Genomic DNA, 25,105 nt, shown 5'->3' with positions numbered 1-25,105 from the left:
GTACTTCGTTGATTGTTTTTTAATCGCTGTTGCACTTTATCGCCCCAAGTCTAACCCAATCGCTGTCTTTTTTTTTAAATGCTTCGTGAAACAATTGACTTCGGTTACGTTCCAGAAAAGCACGAGAGAGCCAACTGATATTTCGCTGTCGCTGCCACAAAAATTAAGGCTCGTGTACACTGTGAAGCTTTTCTTTTGCAAGCTTCACGTAAATTCAGTTAAAGGCAAATGTCACTGAAAAGCTTTTGTTCTTTTAATGTGGTTTGTACTCTTCAAGTTACATCACAATTTGAGGGGAAGTTTAACAAGCCTTTGCGAAAGTGATGGTCAAGCATCTTTTTGAAACGGGGAAACGGCAGACGTGGAAAATGGCGGGAAATCGTGATGATGTGGCTATTCTTACCATCTTTACTTCTTACGTGTAAAAAGGGTCAAGCAAAGTTTAATAAATTTACCATAAGCATCGTACGGAATTTCCCAGCTACTAAAAACATGGTGTACGCTTTTTGGTACGTTTTAGGTGAGAGAAATCAGGAGACTGCTTCGTTCCAAGCATTTAGGAAGTGTTCAAGTAGAGGGTGTCAACAATGTTCAAGGTAAGGAGCGTGACCACTCCTTGGCTATGACGGAGTACAGGACACCAGCAACAATACTTGAAACATTTGGCCAAGGATCAGAATACAGCTATGTATGAGGACGGCTGTTTCATCCCCTCAATATTGAGCCAAACAGCTTTTGGTCTTACAAGTTATTGTTTTGAGTACTATTGAATTCTCAATTTGGCTGATAAAAAAATAAACGCTGATAGGCAAGCTAGAGGGGCAAACTGATTCTTCCAATATTGCTTCATGCTGTAAAAGCTGGGGATAACTTCTGTCTAAAAGAGAATGATTAGATGCCTCGCTCTCAATATGCACAGCCACAACGTGCTTCAAGTATTTATTTACGAGACTGACAGTAGGAAAAAAAACCTGCCACAGTTTGCCCTTGCTGGCGTTTTATATGTAAACAATCAAGTCAATTAAAGATGCTGTTTCTTTTTGCAGGTCTGGAGTTTGACATATTATTCATCAGCACAGTACGTACCTACAGAGCCAACACTGAAAACCTCAAGAATCTGGGATTCTTGTCCGACTGCAAGCTATTGAACACAGCTATTACCCGGGCACGATATCGTCTTGTGGTAATTGGGGATCCTCTGGCACTGTGTTCTCTGGGAGAGTGTCGGGTGTGTTGGAAGACAATCCTCGGCAGATGCAACAGTAATGAGACCTTTCACTACCGTCTTCCATTTGAAACAATTGTAAGAATGACCAAGGATGCCAAGAATGACACCAAGCTAATGTCAGATGCAGCTGGTGAGACAGCAGCTGTCAACCCTTGCAGCAACGGTGTGAATGTCGCACCAGGCAGAATGAGTCCTTTCCCCCCACAACAGCTCGTTCCGGGTTATCAGGCTGGCCCTCCTTTAAAGGCATCGTATCCTAACGGTCTTCTCCCGGGAAGGCTTCCGGTTTACAGTGGTAATCTTGGTCCAGTAGTCATTGCCAGGCCACCAATCCCAATCCCCTTCCATCATGTTCCCATTATTCCCAACCCCTTTCAACAAAGTCCATTGATTAATGGGTTTACACCTGTGGTTAATTTACCCCAAGGAATGGGCTGTCAGTTTCCTTTGACTCCTTGGGCGGCAAACCATCAGATACCAAATACGTCTCCTGCGGGAAAGTTGGTCACAGATCACCAGGTCCTACCAAATGCTCATCTGAAGACGTTAGGTACAGATCAACAGATTCTACAAAATGCCGCTCCTGCGAGGACCTTAGGGGCCACCAAACATCAAATGCGAAGCGCCTCACCTGTGGTGTTGTCTGGACCGGAGAGAGAACCAGAAGCGGTAGTTTCAGCCTCGTCAGGTACCACAGCCCTTGTGCCCTCCCATTTGAGCTATGCAAGTCTTAGGGAGAGTCAGGGAGGATACCAAAATGAAACAGAAAGACAAGAAGCTAGAGGCGTTCCAAAGCTCATTATCGCTGATGAATCACAAAAGGAACTACTTTCTTTCCTTGAATCTAGCTTGGATAACCGACAGGCAATGATGGCAAAAGAGCAGGATCTTCTAGCAAGATTACGAACATCATTTCGTTCCCCCAATTCTCAGACTCTCCACGAAAACCTTGAAGAGCTGATTAGTATCGCAGAGAAGGAGGCAGACCTAATTCAGCATTATATCCAACAACACAATGCATTTAGAAGTCTTTTAACCTTTCAGGACTCCGGAAATACTGATGTCAGCGGTGCTGTTGGGGTTACTGAAGAGGGATTGGTTGGTCAAATCCCAGAAGATGATTATGATGACGCAGACGCAGACGAGTGGTTCAGAGCACAACAGAGAGACCCCATTGTCCAAGATTATATCAAAGCTTTTGAGAAATTGACTTCAGGAAATGACCTTGCTGATGAAGAAAATTTTGTCCATCCTGAGACAACAGTGAGCAGTGGACTTTGTGACTATTCAACGCTTGCCAACGAAACCTCCTTGGCTTCAACCAGTGACAAGCAAGATATTTCTCCTCTGCAAGGATGGGTCTTGCAACCCAGTGAAACCACAGTTTACATCGAGAGCTACTCCATCAATGAGGAACATTTAGAAGAAGAAGAAACGCAATCCCAACTTGCTCAGGGCGAACTTGTAGCCTGTCGTTTACAGATTGACAACGTCAGTGATGGTAACACTGCAACGGCAAAAGTGTGTGACCCCGACAGTCCAGACATCCACATCAGCAGTCGAGTTGACATAAACAGGGCATTTAATGGTGACATGGTTGCCATTGAAATTGTCAGTGCTGGTGATCAAGCTTCAATCAACCCAACTGGGAAGGTCCGGGCAATACTAAAGGAAAACCACCCCAGAAAGGTAGTGTGCAAGCTTGATAACCTTGACAAGAACGTCATGACACCCATTAACAGAGGCAATTCAAAGTTCGTGATCCTGCAGAGCAAAGACCACCAAGGTCAAACCGGCGTTGCTGTGTTCGCCATGAGGGATGGAAAAATACACTTCAAGAGTTTTGTAACAGAACCTGAAGGGAAGTTGTTTCTTGTGCAGCTGATGAAATGGGGAGCCAGCTACCGTTACCCTCTTGGCTTTGTTGTGCAGTATTTTGCAGAAGGCAGTGACCCTCAGATGTCCATTCCAGTGTTACTTGCAGAGCACGGTATACATAAACAGCATGCAAAGAAACTCCAGAATGAAGCCAAAAAGGATTTCTCACCAAGGTGGAAGATTCCTTTGTCGGAGCGTGTCAAACGGAAGATCTTCCCCGAAGTGTTCAGCATAGATGCTGATTCTTGTGTTGAAGTGGACGATGCTTTGAGTGTGTGCTGGGAACACGATGGAACTTATAAGATAGGAGTCCACATTGCCGATGTCTCTTTCTTTATAGCAAAGAATTCCATTTTAGACCAGGCTGCTTTCTCCCATGTGGCCTCTGTGTATGGTAGCACTGAAGTGCCCTACCACAATCCTATGCTGCCCTCCTATGTTGGTACAGCACTGTGTAGTCTGCTTCCCAATGAAGAAAAGCTTGCTGTCTCTGTTATATTCCATTTGAATGAAGATGGGGTAGAGGTCGAATCACCTGAATTTCATCGCAGCATAGTGAAGTCTTGCTGTAGGTTAACCTATGAGCAATGTCAAGATGTTCTTGATGGCAAAAAGCTTGACAATGTCACTGAAGGTGTTCAGAAAGGTATTGGCATCCTGGGACAGCTGTCATTCAAAATGTGGGCACGAAGAGTTCGTCAAGGTTTTGTCTCCGTTGACAATGATTTTACCACTGGTGTTTTGTCCTCTTGTAAGATGGTGGAAGAGTTCATGCTACAAACCAACCATGCAGTAGCTTATCGCTTTCTTCAAAGTCCTCTTGCCAAAACTTTGGTACCACTACGACATCAGCTTCCTCCCAAGAGCCATCTTTTGCGTGACATCCATCGCTTGTGTGTTGAACAAGGTGTAGAGCCAGACCACTTCTTCACTCTGCAGTGCCTGACAAAACCTTTCAATAACACATCAGACCAGACCAGTGATGGTACCGTTAGCATTGACTTAAAGACATGGGAAAAGATATCGGCAGCTTTGGATGAAAAAGATCTGGGAAAAGTAACTGTTTCCGTTCTATCCCATGATAGCAAGTCTGGTGTTGGCAAAGTTCTGAATCAATTGGCTTCCGTGCAAGAACATAGTGTCTATGTCGTGTCGTCCGCACTCTCTTCCGAGATGCAAGGTCATTTTGCCCTCAATTTACCTTCGTACACTCATTTTACGTCTCCTATCCGACGTTACATAGACATTGTAGTTCATCGCATCTTACTAGCTGTCCTGGATAACGCCGCAATGCCGTATACCGAGGAAGAATTACAGAGCATCTGTGAGCAATGCCAGATGATGTCTGTACGTATTGCCGCTTTTGAGAAACAGTTTGCATCAGTCTCAAGGGCAGACACGCTGAGAAAGAACTCCCGATGGAGACTTGTCAAGGTGGAATCCCTTTCCCCTGAATATCTCCTCCTTGGAGGGGATGAAGTTGATTATATTGGTTCCTTCAATCGAAGCATTAGAATACATGACTGTAAGCCATCATCCAGGGAATGGCTCGAGGAAGAGGAAGAATTGGTTTTGAGTTGGAATATTCTTGAGATTAATGCCACAGGACAAACGATCAAAACAGGCTCATGCAAAGGTGACCTTTATTCTGTGCCATCCTGTTGTACTGAACTTGAACCTTCCTCGGGAGTTGCTCGACAGTTTTTGAAGATCCCTCAAGAGTTTTGGATTGAATTTTTGCAGGGCTTTCGTGATGAAGATCTTCAGAAAATGAACAAACAGCGCCACATGATTGATACAAATGCCGTGGTTAGTTTTGACAAGAAACATCTAAGCGCCTACGGAAATAACTCACCCGAGGAGTCTATTGCCATGAGCTCTCTAGCCCTTCACCAAGACCTCAGCGCGCACACGAAGTTCTACCGCAGAGGAGATACAATCTCCGTTTCTTTGGGCGCTGAAATGAACCGTGGATTGCTCCGTCCAAGTATCTTGGCTGTGAAATTTTCGGACTCAATTGTGTGCTGCATGAGACATCGTCGGCATCCAACTATATCGTTTGGAGTTCTTGCAATGACGGCCACCAAAGCAACTTACGTTGACGTGCAGGAGTATCAGAAGGTTATGCTGCCGTTGCTAGAGTGTGAAGCTGCCACGGCCAGCGTCAACTCGGATTCCACCATACAAGTGATTCTGCAAAACGTTTCTGTTCAGTGGAATGGCAGTAAGTTGATCAAAGACTTATCACTTCATGCATTCTATTTTCGTACAAAACTTGTCATTTCCCTAACTTTCCAGACAGGCGTTTTGAGAAGGTTTTGGCTTGTTAAAAACAGGTACAGTCACAGCCGGATAGCGGCGAAGGTCACGTCACTATCCAACCACAAAGAAGATCAGAACGTAATTGTTTGACATGAAATATAGTTCTTAATCTCACGTAAATTGAAGCCTTTTTTACTGATGCGATTAGGGCGGTGTTTGAATGTGCAAACTAGTGCATGTTTTGCAGCGATTTCCGACGGCGATTTGATTCCCGGTTTTAAAATGATATCCAGCGAATGATAAAGCGTTCATGCGATGAAAGTGTAAAACACAACGAAGTTTGCTCGAGGAAGTTAGGAAACCTGCAAAAAACAGAACTTAAGTAATGGTATCTAACGATTTCTCATGTGATCTTCCATTGCAGAGTCTGGACAATTCACTTTACCCAAAGCCTTGTGCATCTGCCACGGATTGCACCTTTTCAGTGGTGACTTTCTCTGTCTTCGGAGCAACCTTTCCCCAACTATTTTCCACTGCGGTGTCAATCAAGTGGACAGCAATCACGAAAAGGAGTTGGTTCATATCACTCTGGTGGAGGTCCCTGATGGTTTCTCTGTTGACAGCTTGAGTAAAGATTCTTGCCTGTACAGCGTAGAAGTCATCGCTAGAGGACAGTCTTTCCGCCGTATGATTGGTAAGAACATCTACACTGTTGTCTCATCTTGACTTGTGTTTCTTAGCCGTTAGAAATTGTTTGACACTCCAGGACAAAGAGCTCCTAAAGAATTATTACTTCTTCAAGTCTTTGAATTGTGGAAAATTAGGAAATAACGAACGTCACTTGTGAGGTAAAATCTGGGAATCAAATAAGCTGGTGTGAGCGCTCCTATTATGAAACGAGTGATATAACAAACACGAGGAAGAGTGTTTCATCCTATTTCCAAACATCGCACGAACTTAGTGTGGCTGAATATGCCTATTATTACTACTAACATCGTAAATAGTCACAGACGTTCTTCATTTAAACCCACAAGACTTCATTTATGACATTTCCGCTACAGCAAGTGCTTACAATGATATGTTGGAGGTGCAAGTGACAAATTTCATCCTACAGTTTCTTAGAATGCTTTCCTCTGTAAATGAAATGCGTCAGTTTGAAGGGATGGTGCTGCAGAATTTTAAAAACTAATCACCCCAAAACTGGTATGCACTATTTTAAAGAAGTTGGAAGGAATAGAATAAGGGAACTGGTCATAACAAGTTTGTTCTAAGAGGACCCACTTTGTCTGGGGTAAGGGGGTTATCGTTAACATTACCGACGACAAAATTGTATTGGCTTTAAAATTTGAGTTGACACAGAAATATTCAGCTAGTAAGAGTCGGCATTGCTAGATAAACAAGAAAAATTAGATTTGAATCTCACTGTCATTTTTTACTGCTGGGCAGAGGGCTGGCTACGCAATAACGACACCTTCTTTCGAGGTTAAGAAACGGGGGAGGGGGATGGGGGGGGGGGGGGGGAAAGGAAGAGACCACCATCTTTTTTTGTGGTTTGGTTTGTCCTGTTCGAGTATAGTAGTTTTGACCACTTCCCTTAGACTTTTCCTTCAAATTGGTACATTCCGCTTACGAGTTGACCAATCTGGCCGGCCAGTTCTGACAATAAAAAGCACTCTTAGTTTCTTAAGTTCTTATATGCGGGTTGTTACTGTAAATTCTACTGTAAAACTTTAGGTGCTGTGAAGAACCTCGGTGCCGCCACAGAGCTCGTCAGGAGTATCTTCCTGCGGAGAAACATTCCGTCCTACCTGGCACAGAACCCAATGTTAAAAGGACAAAGAAAGGACAAAACCGTGACCACAATAAACCTGAATCCAGGCCAGGAAGAAGCGGTCAAGTATGCGTTGACATCCCCACTGACGCTTATACAAGGACCGCCAGGTAAACACGGCTGGATTGTTCAAGAATAAGTTGTTGTTGTTGTTCATCGTGGTAGATATGATAAATATCTCAAAGATCGGCTGTTATGAGGGACCTCAAGCAACAACGACGCCGACGACAATGAGAACGGCACAAAACAATAGGTTGAATGAGCAAAAACAATAGCTCTGCACGTGCTTTATATGTTTTTGTACATTTCTTTGCCGTCCTCTGCAAAACAACAACGTGAAATCACCAAATTCAAGGTATTTTGGAGAGCGAGCGCACGACGGTGAATTTTTCATTCTCTGTCTTAACTTTAACGCCGTTCCTACCAATTCTGTTTTAGGATAGTTCGACCACATTGTACAAGTTGAACGAATTGGAATAATCACGAAGTAGTAGAAGTAACGCGAAGTTATATTTTCAAGTGACGTTTTCGTTGCTGTTGCCGTCGCCGTCGTCTTTGCTTAAGCTCCCTAATGTTGCATTTCGATCCTCCATTGTTCCGGTCCGTTGCTGTACCGTTCTCCTAATGTTGTGTTTTTTGTTCGCGGGCATCCACGCTTCAGGAATTTCAATTCCGTCATCCCTGTTGATGTTATTAGGGTGAAGACTTGTGTGAATGGCTTCATTGACCCTACGTGTGTACCGGTGAGGGTCTCGATAAATAATCTTAAGTTCGATCGATCAGCTTATAGCTAATCTACGTTTTGACTTTGATCACTTAGTCCGTTAAAAATATGCTCAGCTAATTGCCAGGATTCGTCAAGCGAATCTGGTTTAAATAACTTCAAATGTTCCAGACCGGCCTTAAAGACATTTTGTTGACTGCCGCACGCGTAATACACACAATTATTATTATTATTATTATTATTATTATTATTATTATTATTATTATTATTATTATTATTATTATTATTATTATTATTATTATTATTATTATTATTTTATTTTATTTTTTTTTTTTTTAATTAGCTTCCCAGAACCTATGTAATAGGCTTCCTACAGAAATTTTAGAGAGCCTTGTTTACGAAACAGGACTCAACATGTTTTAGGCTTCCAACACAGAACACGGTACAATATAACGATAAATAAATAACGACAAATTAGTGGTGTATGATAAAAAATTATTCCACGAGCACACGTTGGATATGAGATAATAGAAAGCCAACGAGTCGCGTAGTGCCGAGTTGGCTATAATGATGATATAATGGGCTATATAATACGGTGCAGGGGCCAGGCTCGATCCATCGGCCTTGGGGTCAATGTATTAACTTCTTCACCACCACTACTGGAACCTGGCATTGTATGATACTTGCGTTTTTGTTTTGAAGGCACAGGGAAAACCTTGACTGGCATAGAGGTTACCTGTCAGTTTGTGGCTTTGAACAGAAAGCAGGGGACGGGAGGGCAAGTACTATTCTGTGCACCATCCAATCACGCAGTTGATGTGGCTGCAAGTAAGTATGTGGTGTTGGGTTGTATAAAGCATCTTTAGGATCAGTTGGAGTGTTTCTGCAACCATTCTCTATGTTTCGAAGATTTTCTCGAGTATTAAATAAGATCACTAGGCTGAAGGCGTTTTACAGAGGACGTGAATCACAGAGAGAGCGTCAGAAAATCCTTCAGAAGGCAGGAAACGACTGAAGAAAACTCCGACTTATCTTAGATGCTTTATGCAACCGGTACGCGGTGCATGACTCTTTGTTTGTTGGGTCGTTCACTTCCAAACTTAAATTTGCTTTCTGAAGGCGTCTTACGAACAACGTCAATAAAGAATTAATTAAGCAAACAGACAAACAAACAAAAAAATACAAGACTAAAACAATAAAACCGATTGTGCTCAAATTAATGAAATTAGAAAGCACATGCTAAAACTTTTTTGTTTAATCGCTGTTAAAGAACGCAAAGTTTGGTTTCGTTGGACTTCTTCTTGATTTGAAAAAAAGGTTTGAATGTGGTACAAGAATCTAATGTGCAGATATGATTTCAATGTTTGCAAACCCGGCCGAGTAACCGGCGCGAATTCCTTCAAATATCAGCTCAGATAAATCGAACTGGACTTACACTTTCAGAAAACTTAGAATTGTCACTTACCTTTAATACAGTACTATGTAGATATTATTGTAATCCAGGAGCTTATTTTTTGTACCTAAGGAAAATTACAGCTCGCCGCGAAAGCCACGCCAAATGTTTACAAAAATTGTATGAGGGCTTGGTAGCCGCGCCAGAAATTCTTGTATACCCGTCAAAATGGCGTCCAAAACTGCGAGGCAGTCTCTTGTTCAGACTTCTTACCAAATTTTTAAGTTCAGCTTTTCCTTAATTTAGAGATTGATGTTTAGTTTATTACATTATCCTGTTGTAAATAGGCAAAAGAAGTTAACTAAAGCTCGTTGAATTAAATGAAATGAAGTAACCTAACGTTAGTTGAATTAATTGAATTGAATTAACCGACATCCGTTTTACTTGGTTTTGTTTGCTAGGAATGCTTCAAGCTGTGCCCGAGGTGAAGGTAATTCGAGTCTATGGCAGAACAATCGAGGATCAAACCTTCAAACAGTCACTGAGAACAACCCTATGGACATCACAGAGTACAATGGACGCCGCCTGTAAAGACATCTCGCTTCATTTCCGCATCCGGGAATCCAGCAATCCTCACTCGTCAAGAATTGCCGCTGCAGAGGAGGCAATTATGCAACTGAAAAAGAAAACAGCTTCCCACGGGTAAGACATATTTACTGCTGTATAGTGGAACTGTGAACTTTACTGTTTATTGTACTGTGAGATTTCATAGTTGTCTTAAAAGGTATTTAATTCGACCTTTCAAATAAAACGTTAAAATCCACGCCTTCGCCGATTAACGGCATCATCAGGGATGATGATGCCGTTGACTGGCGAAAAAATTGGATTTTAACGTTTTATTTGAACAGTAGCTTAAGGCCTCATTTGAACTTCAATATTCAGTTATTCTAAAATGCTGCTGAAGGGCAACATACAAAGTATTACACATTATACTGTGCGATAAGGTACCATTCATGTATAAGTCGACGCAACAATATTGCTAATCTTCCTTTCTAGATCCACAACCGCCACAGACCAGGACAGAAACAGAAACGAGCTTTGTCGTATGATCCAAGAGCTGCACAGTGCCATGGATGACGCAGAACGTTACGAAATAGCGCAAAGTGGCGCTGAAGTTATTCTCTGCACGTGCATCGAGGCCGGTGGGTCACGTGTGAGACGTCACGCACATGTTAGTCACGTGGTTATTGATGAAGCCAGCATGTGCTTAGAGGCAGAAACTTTGGTGGCCCTCACTGCAGCTGGTCAGCGGCTTCAACAAGTGGTGTTGCTGGGAGACCATAAGCAGTTGGGGGCTGTAATCACATGTTCTGCTCCGCGCAGGCTTGGCCTTGGCAAGTCGTTGTTTGAGGTTTTGTTTGATGAGTCAGTGACTGGAAAGAGTTACTCTTCGTGTATGTTGCAGACACAATATCGAATGGTAAGTAACTTTTGTGATCTATAGATCACCGTCATGACACTTAAAGTCTTCGATGTCCAAACGAAAGAGCCCGCACGTTGGGTCAGTTATTAAAAGACAGTTAGAGACGGTGTTTAACAAAACCACGTTCTAAGCCATTTTCAATTTTGCCAACAATCATATCTAAACATTGCCTACTGCCGACGGTAACAAGAAGCCCTTTCATCCCAGACTAGAAAACTATTTATCTACTTAAAATAAACCACTGATAAACAGATTTGGAGGCCCACTGATTGTCTTAAGCCGAGGTCTAAGTTAGACTCTGTTTAAATAACTGGCCCATTGCGTTTAACGAATAGAAAAAAGTGCACACGCTTACTAAACATGTAAATGCAATAAGGGCAGTAAGCTGGACATGATTTGAATCTTATTCCAGACTAAGCCACAGTGTACGATTCAGTTAACCAACTTCGAACTCTGCAATACTTACTCGAGCTATAAAACCCTTGGTAACTTGGCCAGGTCAGAGTTTTCAAAGTACGGGTGGTTCTTAGGTTATTTACCAAGGATGCGCTCATACCCCCTTCCTCTCTCCACTAATAAACCCCTTTAGCCGCAGAATTAAACAAAACAAAACAAACACAAACAGGAGCCCGTCACAAGGAGTCTCAATCTGTATTAATTCCTTGAGTAGATTGCGAGCAAGATATGTCCAAAACTACGCGCTAATGAGATACATGAACTGTATGATAGACATCACAAGATGTCCCCTAACCTTAATTCTTACTAAAACACAAATAATTCAGTGAAACATGAAGTCATATGAAAACGACAAAAAGGTATGTTTAATATGAAGTGCCCAAATTCAGGGTTAGGTGTATTTCTGGGCATAAGTGTTGCGAGCAGTCGTATTTTTTTCCCTCAGATCACGCGCGCAAAGCGACAGTTAATTAGAAAAGGGAACGAGGAGGTTTCTCGCGGCGCGCTAGAAATCACGCGCGTGACAGAAGTTAGGAGGAGAAGGAGACTACTCGCAATCTATTCCTTCCTTGGGGATTACTTAACATATGCTTGGGTAGGGAGGTGCGCCCGGGCGTTCAAACCCTGACCCTGTTTAAGACACAATTCTCCGATTTCCCTATCCCGCTTAAGACAGAATTCAAAATTTTCGGGCCCTTTCTAAGACATTTAACCCAAAATCACACCCTGTTTAAGACTAGAATGAAATAAGAATACACCAGTTTCTTACTGTATTTTAATGCATTGGCAATCACAATCTGTTTAAGCCATTAGGTCATATAGGGATACCATGTTTCAGACAGAAAGGGATGAAATAGATACCCTGTTCAAGACAAAACACCCTGAAAACCATACCCTATCGGGCTGCACGTCCCCGTTAAGGTCACATAAGGGAGTACCCCCCCCCCGGTCTAGATCATACCGAAAATTACGTTCCGTCATCCCGGCGTCACATACATATTAGGACCGTACAGATGGTTTCTGTCTCTAAACAAAAGGTGAAAACGTAAGGATTAAAGCCCGGGGATTATAAAAAGCATTCGTATGACAAATGTCGTTTTCCCCTGTATTTCATTCTGACTGCAAGAAATGCAATTCTATCTGGTGATTACTTATTGCCTCACTATATCTATGTATCTATCTATTTGGTAGCCTGCGAGCAAGCTCTCTTGGGGGTAGGGGCGGGAGGGGGAAAGAGGATCCACCCCCAAGAGAGCTTGCTCGCAGGCTATCTATTTGGGGGAATTGGCGATGCTGGGGGTTATCACTGTTAAAAGATTGTAGGCTTTACGCACCACACAGTCAAATATGGCCCGAGTATAAGCTGGAAACAGCTTCTTGTTTACTCAGTGGTGGTTGGACACGGTCCGAAGAGCATCATGGTAGCAGTAATTGGCCAATCACATCACCGTATTCTTTCACCAGCGTTTTCAGGAAGGATCTTCACGCGAATAATTGCTTCGTCTTATTTACTATTTTATTCACCGTGTATACGGCTTTTCTTCCAAATGAAAGGATTCAACAAATGACGAGGTATGTAGGTGACCAGTGATTGTATTTTCTCATCATTTCCTTTGTTATTGTCGTCAATATTCGACTTCCTCGCAAGCTTGTCCAATATGGCGGCTTTTCTCCACGTGCAATGATCAATGGACGCGTTTGCTTTTTGACGCTATATCGTGAAGGTTCCAAGAAAAAAAATTTCATCATTTGTTTAATAAAGAGTTGCTCTTGGATTTTAAGGCATCGCACCCCATCGCACCTCTCACCGTTTTTCTGCTATGTGCGTTTAAAGTTTGGCAATTGTGAGGAGCAAAAAATGAGCGAGTCACGATGTAACATAAAGATTTATTGTGACGTTTTCCTCTTTGCTTGATTTGTCTCTAGGTTTACAACTAAAGCTCAAGTGAAAGCTCTAGCCAGCTGTTCTAAATGACCTGCTATTTCACCTCAGGACAAAAATGTTGAGGCTTCAGGGCTATGGAGATCTATGGACTGTTGGTAGATGTCGACTAAAATATCAGAAATATTATCACAAGCACAGATCCACAGAAAAATTAATAACCAAAAAGGGGAAACACTTGCGACTTAGTTCCTTTAAATTAAGAATCAGTTGTGCAGAAATTACATTCTACTTATACTTTTAAAGTATATCTTGTATGCTTGTACAACAATTTGCATGCCTGAGCTGTATATTTATACTCTCTATGCGTTAACTGACTGTATATATTTCCATATATTCCCATACAAAAAAATATTTGGTCACTTCAGGCATATATTTTACATCAAAAGTCAAGCATATATGAAATCTCTGTTGATGATTTGACCTATTACCTCTGTGCTTATGGTATAAATATATAATTGTGTATAAATTGTATGTAATTTGTGTTGTTAATAAAAGGGATTGACAGCTGATTTGCAAGATGACCTTCAAAGTAGATGTATGCTAATTTGATCTCAATTAATCTTGACTATTGGCAGTAGCTGAAATCTCTGGTATGCTCGGCAAACTATGTGGAGTCATCCACCTTCACATTGGTGTACAAGATACTCTTCGATGTAAACAGGCCCTTAGTTTATGAGTGAGGGGGCATGCCTTGTGAGCAGAGTTCCCCTCAATTTGTTTTTCAATATTTCTCCAATCTAATTCACAATTATTGGATATGTTGTAGATTTAAAGTGACAAGTACATGCAAAGCAGAAGGAGACATCTGGTGTGACTATAATTCTGTGCCCCTTTTCCAAGTTTGATCTCAATAATTGTTGTAATTGCTATTGTCAGTGGCTGAAATCTCTGGTATGTCTTTTTGCAAACTATGTCGAGTCATCCACCTTCACATTGGTGTACAAGATACACTTCGATGTAAACAGGCCCTTAGCATGCCTTGTGAGCAGAGTTCCCCTCAATTTATTTTTCAATATTTCTCCAATCTAATTCATAATTATTGGATATGTTGTAGATTTAAAGTGACAAGTACATGCAAAGGAGAAGGAGACATCTGGCGTGACTATAATTCTGTGCCCCTTTTCCAAGTTTGATCTCAATAATTATTGTCATTGCTATTGTCTCTGGTATGCTCTTTTTGCAAACTATGTCGAGTCATCCACCTTCACATTGGTGTACAAAATACACTTCGATGTAAACAGGCCCTTAGTTTATGAGTGGGGGGGGGGGGGGGCATGCCTTGTGAGCAGAGTTCCCCTCAATTTGTATTTTCAATATTTCTCCAATCTAATTACATAATTATTGGATATGTTGTAGATTTAAAGTGACAAGCACATGTAGAGGAGAGGGGGACTAGTGTGACTATAATACTGTGCCCCTGAATTGTACTTGACTATTGTCTGTGGCTGAAATCTCTGGTATGCTCTGCGAACTATGTCGAGTCATCCACCTTCACATTGGTGTACAAAAAACATTTCGATGTAAACAGGCCCTTAGTTTATGAGTGGGGGGCATGCCTTGTGAGCAGAGTTCCCCTCAATTTGTATTTCAATATTTCTCCAAATTATCCAATAACATAATTATAATGGATATGTTGTAGATTTAAAGTGACTAGTACATGTAAAGGAGAGGAGGACATCTATTTTGACTATAATACTGTGCCCCTTTGCCAAGTTATGAATTACATGTGCAATATATACAGCAGTTTTCATTATTAATGTGATTGTTATTATTAAAATAAAATAAAAACATAGATTTAACAGTTGGTAGTCTGTCTTGTTAGTACTGAACCAGACATCTTCCAAGATCAAAGAGAATATTGCTCACAGGTTTTTTGGATTTTTTCATAAGGCTGAACCACTGTAGTAATGGGAAAGGGGGATGGGGGGGGGGGGGGGGGGCAAAACTTTTGTGAAGTCAATATTTTTATATTGTGTGCTATCATAGTTTAGCTGTTGGACTATGGAAACGAGTAATCATTTTTGTGCAGCTATTTGTACTTACTCTGAATTTTTATTGTTCATTTGTGATTCCTTACCACCTTACCTTTTGGCTTTCACACTCTCTATGTTTGAGGGTACTAATGTACTTAATATCCATAACATTGTTTTGTGTATTGATGTTTGTATTACAAGGCCTAATTTTCTTTTAAATATATAATTGAAGAGGGAGCATGCACCTAGGGCCCCTCACCTTGATCAAATACACTGACTCTTTCATACAAAGTAAGGGTCTGCCCAGTAAAGGAAGGTAGAGTATTTGGCATTGTTTACAAGGTTTTTTGACTTATTTCATTCAAGATCAATTTGATGTTTTCATTTCCCTCATGCAAAATGTGATGTAATAAAACAAATTATTATTGAAAAACTTGTTATATCAAACATATATTTAGTACTCCTGTGTGGCTAAAATCTATGACTCTTGCAAGCTGAACTTGTGTGAGAGCTTTTTTCCATGTCCCAGTCTCATTGGCAACCAGTATACAGAATGGTTAAACGAAATTCCTATCCAGTAAGGCCGTGAATTCCCTGCTAGCAGAGGTCTCTGACGGCGAGAAGGGAGAGAGTCTCTCTCCCTTCTCGCCGTCAGAGACCTCTGCTAGCAGGGAAGGCCGTGAAAATCTTCATTTCCCCACAATCCTTGTTTACTTCATTTCGTATTATAATATTCGGTTATTTCCACCAGAATTGGATTCCAGTAGTTATGAACTCTGAATATTTCAATGCCAGATTTTCAAGCCCGTGATCGTACATTATAATTCAAAAGGTACGATTTCATAGAAGGACGACAGGATTGGTTTTGCAATTGTATGGAAGTGGTAATTACATGGAGCAGTTTCGGCTGTACTGGCTTTCGATCGATCGATCGCTAGGATTGCCATGTAAACCCAACGTTTTGAGCGTTACATTAGTCAGTCGATGTCCGCTAACGGTAACCAGAGAAAACTTATCGAAAAAATTACCGAATTAACCGATTTTCTGCCTTTTTGAAGCGAAAATTTGTCATTTCTTGAGATCCGCACAGCACGAAGGTTTGTTACAACTGACCTCGAACCGACAACTCGCCCCAGCATGCTTTGCGGACCGTGTCCAACCACCACTGTTGTTTACTGATGGAATACAGTATCTATTACAATTTTCCAATAAACGTACCCTGATATTATTTGTATTTGTCTACCCAGCACCCGAGTATCAGGGAATTCCCGTCACATCATTTTTATGGAGGCCAGTTAAAGGATGCAAGTCACCTGACCAGTCCTGACCACGTGGCTTTGGGACACGTGCCTGGATTCTGGGCTGGGGGACCGGAAGTGCGAGTCGTCTTTTATCACGTGACAGGAAGCGAAGAGAGTCCCCAGGACTACACGGGACCTGAGGGCCGCGAGGAGTCTAAGCACAATCCACAAGAGGTTGAGGCAGTTGTAAGTATTCTACAAATGCGTTTTTGGTAGAGGCGACTTGAAACGTAGTGCTATAGCAAGAAGGGCGTCGGGCAAAGGTAGTGGTGCTTCAATACGTCTTTCTTTGTTGTCAGTTGTTTCCTAAAGCAAGTAACTGTACTCAAAGACCTCCATATCTTTAGGCAAACCTTACAACGTGTAGGACGTAGTCCTAGGATGTGCCATTATCCCATCCAGCCGTAGTATGATACTACAATATGCTTCGACCATCGGGTCTCTACAATATTTCACATTGAAAATGAGTGTATTACACCTTCCATCCACTATCTTTCTTTCCATTTACCGGTAGCCTGTTTCAGGTTACAGGCTGCAAGATCGTTGCAACGGGAAAGACGAAAGCTAAAGTAATAAGAGATTACGCGGAGACCGCCTCACTTCTGCTCAATTCTGTGTGCCATCTTCACTGTCTTTGGGCATGAAGGCCAATCGCCCTTATGCATACCAATTCACTAGGGCTGCGGACGTTGCGTTATACATACACAGCATTGGGATATATACACGCATACATGCAGTGTGACTGTATGTGCTACTTACGTTTCACACGACGCTGATCTCCTCGAATTCCTTCAGACTACTTCAAAGAAGTATGGATAAAACAGAGGAAAAATTCGCTCTCACGCAGCGACAAACAAATACCTTGCCATCTTAGATTTCCCTAATGTTTCCCTTTTTTGTTTGCAGATCCGAGTTGTTAGGTATTTGGTATCCCATGGTGTGCAATCCTCGCGAATATCCGTGTTAACTCCGTACTCCGCACAGAGAGCTAAAATAACGCGGGCATTACAGGCACAAATGAACTCTTGTGCCTCAGAGGTGCTGTCTGTTTTCGCCAGCCAAGGTACGTGTGTTGGTCTTCTTTGACCTTTTCTTTTCATATCCGGACTTTAAGGTTAAACCCGCCTTATACAACAGAATAAACGTGACCAAGGGGGAATCCTGCTCGACAGTTTTCATTTGAATTTAGTGGTGACACTTCAGGATTTCTTCCACAGACTCAAAAGCCAGAACCGGCGTTTTCAGAATAATATACAGCACCTCCAAAATATTAATATTTTGTGCCCCAAGGGTCTTTGACGCCCGCCAGTTTGAATTTCGCGAGGACCAAGGTAGTCGGTTACATAAGCCTTATTGGCTTCCTCAGGCTATCTTTTATGTTCTATTTGTGTGTGAGGTAATTAATAAACTGTCAAACCCTGGGACAAGGTTGGGTTGGCCTCGCTTAAACTCATAACGAAAATGCGAACTCAAAGGTTGGTGCCGCTGGGTGGAAAGTTATCCTACGAGCTGAAATCCTCCTACTCGAGGAGATGTTCTTGGCACCCTCAAATCGAGCAGAGCAGGTAAAAGTAAAGCAAATTCATTTATACATGGTTAGATTTAGAGTTGTGGCTTGTGGGGCCGTGTACATCAAACAATTATTAAAAAAAAAAAACTCAACAGGAACTTCTTAAAACTCCCAACTGGAAAGGAGGCTTACCAGTTGGCTATTTACGAAGCGTGACTGGAGATTTGAAACAAATCCAGCTAGTGCTTAGAGAGGGGACTTAAACCTGACGTCTCCAGATTACGAGTCCGCGTGTCTAACCACTCGGCCACACCGCCTCCGCTATGCAGAAAGCAGCAAGTGTCCCTTGAAAAACGTGACAAAGCTAACCTACCCCAGCAAAGGCGTGTGGTTTATTTATTTATTTTTTTGGCCTGGAATAAGTTCTAGTGTCTTGTACAAAAAACTTACTTCCGTGGTGTAAGTGTTCGACGCTATCTGTTTTAATTTTGTTTGGGCTTTCCTCGTACCAAGAATTCCCTTGGTGGCATCCGGGAGACCTGACATTTGATCACATTGCCATTCGCTAGGTGCCGAGAGGGACTTTATAGTGCTATCTACAGTCCGCAGTATGCCACCAGAAGAGATTGTTAGCGGCAGCACAGACAACCAGCAGTGGTTAGTAAGTCACTTGGGCTTTCTCACTGATGAACGTCAAATGAACGTGGCTTTAACTCGTGCGATACATGGTCTCGTCATTATCGGTGAGTAGGCAGTGCTGTTGTCTTAGATAATTGAGGGGCTGGTTATGAAACCTTGCCATGAAAACATTGGTGCTGTAATTTATGTTGGAAGGGCCGCGACCCTGCACAATCCACTGTTTAATGGTCACACTACAGTTGAATATCTTAACAGGAATGTGTCTATTGGTCAGTTGCTCCAACACATTTCAAAATCTCTTGTCGTCTGTGCACGATCAAGGCCAAAAAATGCTAACAAAAACATATAACAACTGAAAGGGCTGATTAGAAGCTTAATTTTGGTTAATCTTTGTATATCAACTCGATACAATGAGAAGACATGTAGAACTTTTAATTATATTCATAACAGATGCTATCAACAATATTATACCATGGGACTCGATGACATTGAAGTAAAAGTGAAAAAAAAAAAAACTGGCATCGTTTTCTTTTCGTCACTTCTGGAAGGTGCCATTCTGGCCGTGAATAAATGCACATGTATTACCGAATGGTCACCCCGAATGAAGACATACTGCTTATAGTTCCACAGACTTTTGGCTTTCTTATGCGACGTACATTATTTCTCTGTGTATGTGTTTTTCATGAAAGTTAGAATTATCTTTTTGTTTAGCGAAAGGTTGCGACGACAAAGGAAAGACAAGAGCTAGTTTCCGCCAGCTCCAATTCTGTCTTTAACTATTTCCACCAAATCACGGCGTGTTGCGTCTTGTCCCTTTCTTGAGTAACTATGCAAAATGTAATTTTTATTATTTTCTTTCCAGGTAACCGTGATTTATTGTCAGTGCATCGTATGTGGAATAGCTTGATATCTCATTGTCAGCGGTTAGGATGTCTGGTGGATGAAAAAACATGGCTGACGGATGGTTCTGCGCATGCTCCAATCTAGGACCCGTCCGTGCAGTTATACTTCTTGAGAAGTTGGTTATCTATTTTAATGGACGAACTGTAAATTAGACTCAATATTTCACTGACATATCTGTATATAAGCTTTGTCTTGCATCATTTTGTTTCTAAAGAACACTTGATGTGGGATTGTTATATGATAAAGGCGCGGTCAGTGGCGTAGTTAGTAGCGCGTCGAGGTTTCGTTAAAAGAATCGGAGGTTCTGTGGACAGAGGCTGGCGTGCGTTTCTCAGGGAACTTAAGCACAGACGTTTTTGAGCCACGGACGGTAACCGGAAAAAAAAATTTCCCCTTTTTTGAGCGTTTTCACGTCATCGCGTTTGTGACGTCAAGCCACAGTCATCAACAAGAGCTTTCACTCTCCGTGGTAAGGAGCAAAACCATGCAAAAAAGGAAAGCATTCGATTTCCGGTTGCCGTCCGTGGCAGACAAACGTCTGTGCTTAAGCTCCCTGATACCCGAAAGCTGATGTGGGGTCCCAAAAACTGTTTTGCGTACACAATGTTCATCAGTGGTACTCAGCAAGAGCATTTGAGCAAAACGCGCAAAATGTTGTCTCCTGTGTTCCCAGATCGTTTCGTGGCCTTTCAATGACATACTTGTGTAAGCTAATGCTGATTGATCTGTTCCGATGCTTTAGCTGAAAGTTTAAGTTACTGAAAGTTTTTGGAAACGGAATTTTATTCCTCGAATTTTACGAAAATGTTGGCTAACCTTTTTTTTCGCATTTTTAACGACATACTGTAGTTGGCCCTTCGAAAACGAAAGGAATTAGTTTCCCAGTGTTACGAGATTTCAAGCTGACATTTGGCGAACAAAACTGCAGATTTACTTCACAACTTAATCCTAATTTCTGAGGCTGAATGCACAGATATCCAACGAAATGAACCGCTGGGTGCCCCTGGTTCATTGCCGGGAAGCGGTAATTTTGCAAAGTACAAATTTAGAATAATTGCAAAGAAATTGGCCCAGTTTGTAATACTAACAGCAGTCGATGAAAACGACTCTGAAGCCGCGGTTACACGTTGAAACTTTAAGCTAAAACGTGTGTGCAACGGCGCTGCGAAACAAGTTTCAGCAGGCGTTGTACCGTGTAACATGTTTGGTTTCGTGAGAGTTTTTCGAACTTCCCTTGCGAGACAGGTTTCAAAAAAAGTAGAACCGCTTTCTACTTCTGCAACGGCACGCAACGGTCTCCACATTCATGGTGACTTATGATGGACGGGCTCCATATATGTTCAATTAAAACTATTTTGAAACAGATCTTAAAAAAACGTGTTTTTTCGATCAGTTTCATAATAGTTTTAATTGAACATGTTACACACTGATCGCCCAAATAACATGGCTCCATACAGTTTAAGGATAAATAATTCTCCTTTGTAGACAGCCATTGGGTACTGGATAATGTTGAACCAATCGCATAATTATGATTGGCTTCCTGTTGCTAGGCTCTCAACAGATAATCCTACCAGTCAAAAGTCCACGGTGGAAAGCAAGACTTTCAGGACAAAAAATGTTTCATTTGGTTCTTAAATAGACTTTCTCACAATTCAGGGCGCTGTCTGTATAATAATATACAGATTATTCTGCTTAATTATAAGTTCATAGCCGCGATTGGGCCTATCGCACACTTAGGGCCGATTAATTTTGATTGTGAATGCTTACCCCAAGTTCAGGCCAATTTTATTTTGATTGTGAATGTCTACCTATTTGACGAAAAAGTGTCGGACGGCCCTCTCGTGATTTTCAGGAATCTGCCGTAAATCGGATGCAAGCATACACGAACGACTTGCGCCACGATCCCGTTATGCCGACAAATCGTAGCGCCATCAAACACTGATTTAAAGAAGTAATTGTTTACTTTAAGGTGTTGTAGGCCATGAAAAGTTAAGATACATAGCGAGTTTAGGGCTCACTAGATAGTAAAAAATAGGCTGGAAAAACGTTCATAAGCGATGACGTCTTCGAATTTCACGTGACCTTATCGTCAAGCTACTGAAGTTCCCAGTGTTCTTCGGATGTAATAGCACGCGGCATTCACGGTATAATGAAGGATGAAAACTCGTCCATTGGCCAGAAGACTGCTTCATCGTTTATGGACGGTGCCTCTTACAAAGAAGTGAAAATGCATAACAATGAATGAGACTTGTTTCCAAATTGAAGCTTTATTAGCTGTGAAAAATACGTAGTTGCCCAAATTTTCTTTTCACTGAGATTTAATAACCCTGGTTGACATCTGCTTTTTCCGCATAGTAACCAACTGAGCAAAAATATATTTGGTTTGTTTAGCTCAGTTTCCAAGAGACCCGAATTTTTCAGATCATCCTCAGATGCGCAGAACGTATGCGCAGCCGCTGTGGCAAAAGGAGCCACCGTTCATACATTCATACATTCAGCCGCGGTCCTTTTGGCCAAAAGGTTCGCGGCTTTGGAGACGAGAAATACTGTCTGTGAAAAGGCTACTTTGTAGTTCCTAATTTAGTAAAACGTTTAGTATCTCAATTTGATTACATTTTGTGTACAATGTTATACTATTTTTTAGGGCGCGTTTTTTTATCCACAATTCTGGAATAAGAATGGTTGGTACGGAATACTAGGAATAATACGGATTGTCTGCATAAAAAAAACCCCGTCGGTCCTGGCCGAGTAAACATTGCGTAACAAATATGGCGGCCGACGAAGAGGCTGCCATTGCAGCCGTTATCGCAGCAATTTTCCTTGTACTTTTGGTACAATGGAATTAGAAGCAATGTTTCATTTTGTCCAAAAGTGTAACCTGATTTTTTCCCTTGCAGAGACGTATTGGAATCCGCAGCGCTCATCTCGCCGTCCGCCATCTTGGATTTTCATTCGCAACATTCTGTTCATTCTGCCCCTGGAAGCAGAATGGATGGAATGGCATTCTGTCCATTCCGGAATAGGAATGCGGAATAGAAAAACGCGCGTATTTTACATTCTGTCCATTCTCATTCCAGAATTGTGAATAAAAAACGCGCCCTTAGACTTATCTGCGTATTAGGTATTAGGCAGACAGCCTGACCTAGCCGAGGAAAAACGGAGTCCTCTATCTAAACAAGCCTAAGCACGAAATTTTAGCAATTTAATACGACAAGCAGAAGCCCGTATTCATCAAACTTCACCTATTCCTTATTTATCTATTAACCTTTTTTCTTGCCTCGCGTACATTTTTTATGTGAAATGAATACAATTCATTTCTAGAACGATTATTTTATCTGTAAATAAGAAAGGGAAAGAATTTTAACTTAAGCAAAACCCCATAATGATGTACTGAATAAAGTTTTAATCTCGCTGAACATGTGTGAACACACGTGTTTCGAATAAACTGACTGAAACTTATGTTTGTGGTCTTTTGTGGAATTGCCTTTATCCTCTCAATCTCCAAATCTCTGTAAAGAGCGAAATTTCTATCTATTAAAATTCAAGGGTGTAGCCAGGACTTTTTCAAAGGAATGCACAATTTTTCAAATCCAACCCCCTGTTCCCAAATCGTTACCACGGACTTCAGCTTTTAAACTTCCATTTCTTATGTTCATCGCGAGGTTAGGCATGTGCAAGAGCCTCAAACATGGAAAAGAGGAGTTGAAGAATCTCGCTATCCGTTCCTCTAGATCTTGTTGAAGTGCTAGGAATTTGTCGTCATCTCCATTCCTCCTTTGTAACCTTTTGGACCATCTTAAAGGAAAATTGATCAGGGATGTGATTTTCTCGTTCCTGTTGTGCACCTTGACTCTATGGCTGCCGAAGGTGCTAAGATTCGTTCTTGAGTCAAGTGGGATGAGGAGGGAGGGGTCCCTAACATTGTTACAAAAGTCGCGCGCGCATGACGCCGTGCAAGTGGAAATCGCGCGAACCGGAAATAAAAGCTGCGGGAAACATTGTTTTTATCTCGAAATTTTACTCGGTGACCTATGTTGATTTTTTGCATGCATGCAACATTCGGTATGCCACTTTAAGTAGAAACGTTTGGGAGAAGGCTGTCCAGTAGAATTCTCTGTAAGTGAAAAAATACCTTTTTTGAAATAACGCAAAATCAACTGGATAACTTTGTCATATTGTCAGACGACTTAAAGAATTTAGGGTGCTTTCCAAAGAAATAGTAAAAAAGGTAGGTCACCAACTTAGTTTTTGAGACAGTTTTCAAAACCTGAAATTTAGAAGTCCTTTTTGCAGAACTGACCTGTTGCCATGGTAACCGGATGGTGTAGTAGCTAGCCTAAAAGTATTGCTCAACAACTGAGTTACAGAGCTGTTTCTAGTTTGTCCACAAAGTCGGCTACAATTTTCTGCCATCTTTCATTATTTCACAAACACTACCGGTTATCGGTTTGGTTTTTGTTCGTCCTTATTTAGTGCCTCTCCTCTTGACATAGACTGCCAACACGATCGTCTGGGATACTTTGAGACCTTCTTCTTTCAGGGTAACATTGGTTCGATACACACTGTCTTCTTGTTGAATTCTGAAGTCAAGCTCGATCAAAGCCATGTCAAGAAAGCTCTGCTTATGCTGTTGGAGCGATTTCTTTGCTGCGCATGCGTGTCACCGACAGGTTCAGTAAGCTGTGGTTTGAAGAGATGGAAAATTCCCAATTTCTTGACTTCCGAGTAAGGAACGCAGACGCAGGAAAGTGGCAGGGTGAGTTTCAGAGGTTAATCAATGGTGCGCCTTAATGCCAAATGAAGACCTTTTGTGGCGCGTTACTTTACTAAGAGAGACATCTGCCCCTAAAGGATTGCTAATCCCTGTACAGAAACATGCTGCTTTTTTCTTAAAGTTTTCATCACATCATTTGCGATTCTCTTTCTAGTTACTCACTGGAGAAAAGACTGTTAGAGTTTCTGAGTATGATCTACGTTGGGGAGCCCATTGAAGTCCAAAGTCTACCATTTCAACCATGGACTGAATGTCTCATGCATCACGTAAATATTAGACATCTGCCCGAGGAAACGTACGCAATACCACGGAAATTAACAAGAAAGGAAACATTTGCTTTAATCAGATGCAGCAAAGTAAACAAATGCACTGATCATTGCGCCATTACCGCAGCGGTCCGTTTGGCTATGTCGTAACTTCTCAAACAAAATAGCGCTAATTCAAAAATCCCTTTGTTGATTTATTGTACATATCCAGTAAGCATTCGCAAAGAGTGCTAGCCATCGGCTAAGAGTAAGGAATTTGGACTATACGCCTCTTTCAGACCCCTTCAAATGGTGGTGAATTAGATCATTGTGAAATGAGCACAGGCAATAGAACTGGTAGTTTGCTCGTTCGTGCACGAGTGAAGTTCACCGTAGCATTCAAGCAGGAGAACACAGAAACGCTTTGAAACTGTTACATTGTGTCAATACAGTCAACTCTCGCCTTGCGGACGCCTCACTATTACGGACACCCCGATAATACGGACAGCACCTAAATCCCCAACAAATATAAGTTACAGACGAAAATAAATGACTGAATA

At 41.7% G+C, this 25,105-nt stretch overlaps 1 protein-coding gene and 2 long non-coding RNA genes across 5 annotated transcripts in view; 2 read left to right on the top strand and 1 right to left on the bottom strand.

The window, feature by feature from the left end:
• The window catches only part of LOC146461329 (3'-5' exoribonuclease HELZ2-like), a 31,471-nt gene extending 11,209 nt beyond the window's left edge, over positions 1-20,262 (top strand). For both annotated transcript variants that reach the window (XM_085086970.1, XM_085086971.1), the window contains exons 8-18: positions 521-596; positions 1,047-5,330; positions 5,793-6,062; positions 7,103-7,309; positions 8,626-8,751; positions 9,778-10,018; positions 10,373-10,796; positions 16,421-16,660; positions 17,381-17,537; positions 18,554-18,727; positions 19,486-20,262. In XM_085086970.1, the coding sequence (XP_084943096.1) occupies positions 521-596; positions 1,047-5,330; positions 5,793-6,062; positions 7,103-7,309; positions 8,626-8,751; positions 9,778-10,018; positions 10,373-10,796; positions 16,421-16,660; positions 17,381-17,537; positions 18,554-18,727; positions 19,486-19,610 (6,324 nt within the window). In that variant the 3' untranslated portion in view covers positions 19,611-20,262. The remainder of the gene's footprint in view (positions 1-520; positions 597-1,046; positions 5,331-5,792; positions 6,063-7,102; positions 7,310-8,625; positions 8,752-9,777; positions 10,019-10,372; positions 10,797-16,420; positions 16,661-17,380; positions 17,538-18,553; positions 18,728-19,485) is intronic.
• On the top strand, positions 12,640-15,001 carry LOC146461330 (uncharacterized). Of its 2 annotated transcripts, XR_014857416.1 has the most exons (3): positions 12,640-12,827; positions 13,182-13,295; positions 13,967-15,001. It is a non-coding gene; the product is annotated as an uncharacterized LOC146461330 (long non-coding RNA). The 2 variants fall into 2 exon arrangements; XR_014857415.1 differs by having other exon boundaries at positions 13,182-15,001.
• Positions 20,263-21,013: 751 nt separating the features above from the next.
• LOC146461328 (uncharacterized) lies at positions 21,014-22,984 on the bottom strand. Its single transcript, XR_014857441.1, has 2 exons — positions 22,621-22,984; positions 21,014-22,159 (listed from the first exon to the last, which is right to left on the bottom strand). It is a non-coding gene; the product is annotated as an uncharacterized LOC146461328 (long non-coding RNA).
• Between the last annotated feature and the right edge of the window lie 2,121 nt (positions 22,985-25,105).

This window comes from Pavona decussata, unplaced genomic scaffold (genome assembly GCF_977016875.1).
Source record: "Pavona decussata unplaced genomic scaffold, jaPavDecu1.1 SCAFFOLD_199, whole genome shotgun sequence".
Taxonomy (NCBI): Eukaryota; Metazoa; Cnidaria; class Anthozoa; order Scleractinia; family Agariciidae; genus Pavona; species Pavona decussata.
This window is presented reverse-complemented; position numbering and strand designations above follow the sequence as displayed.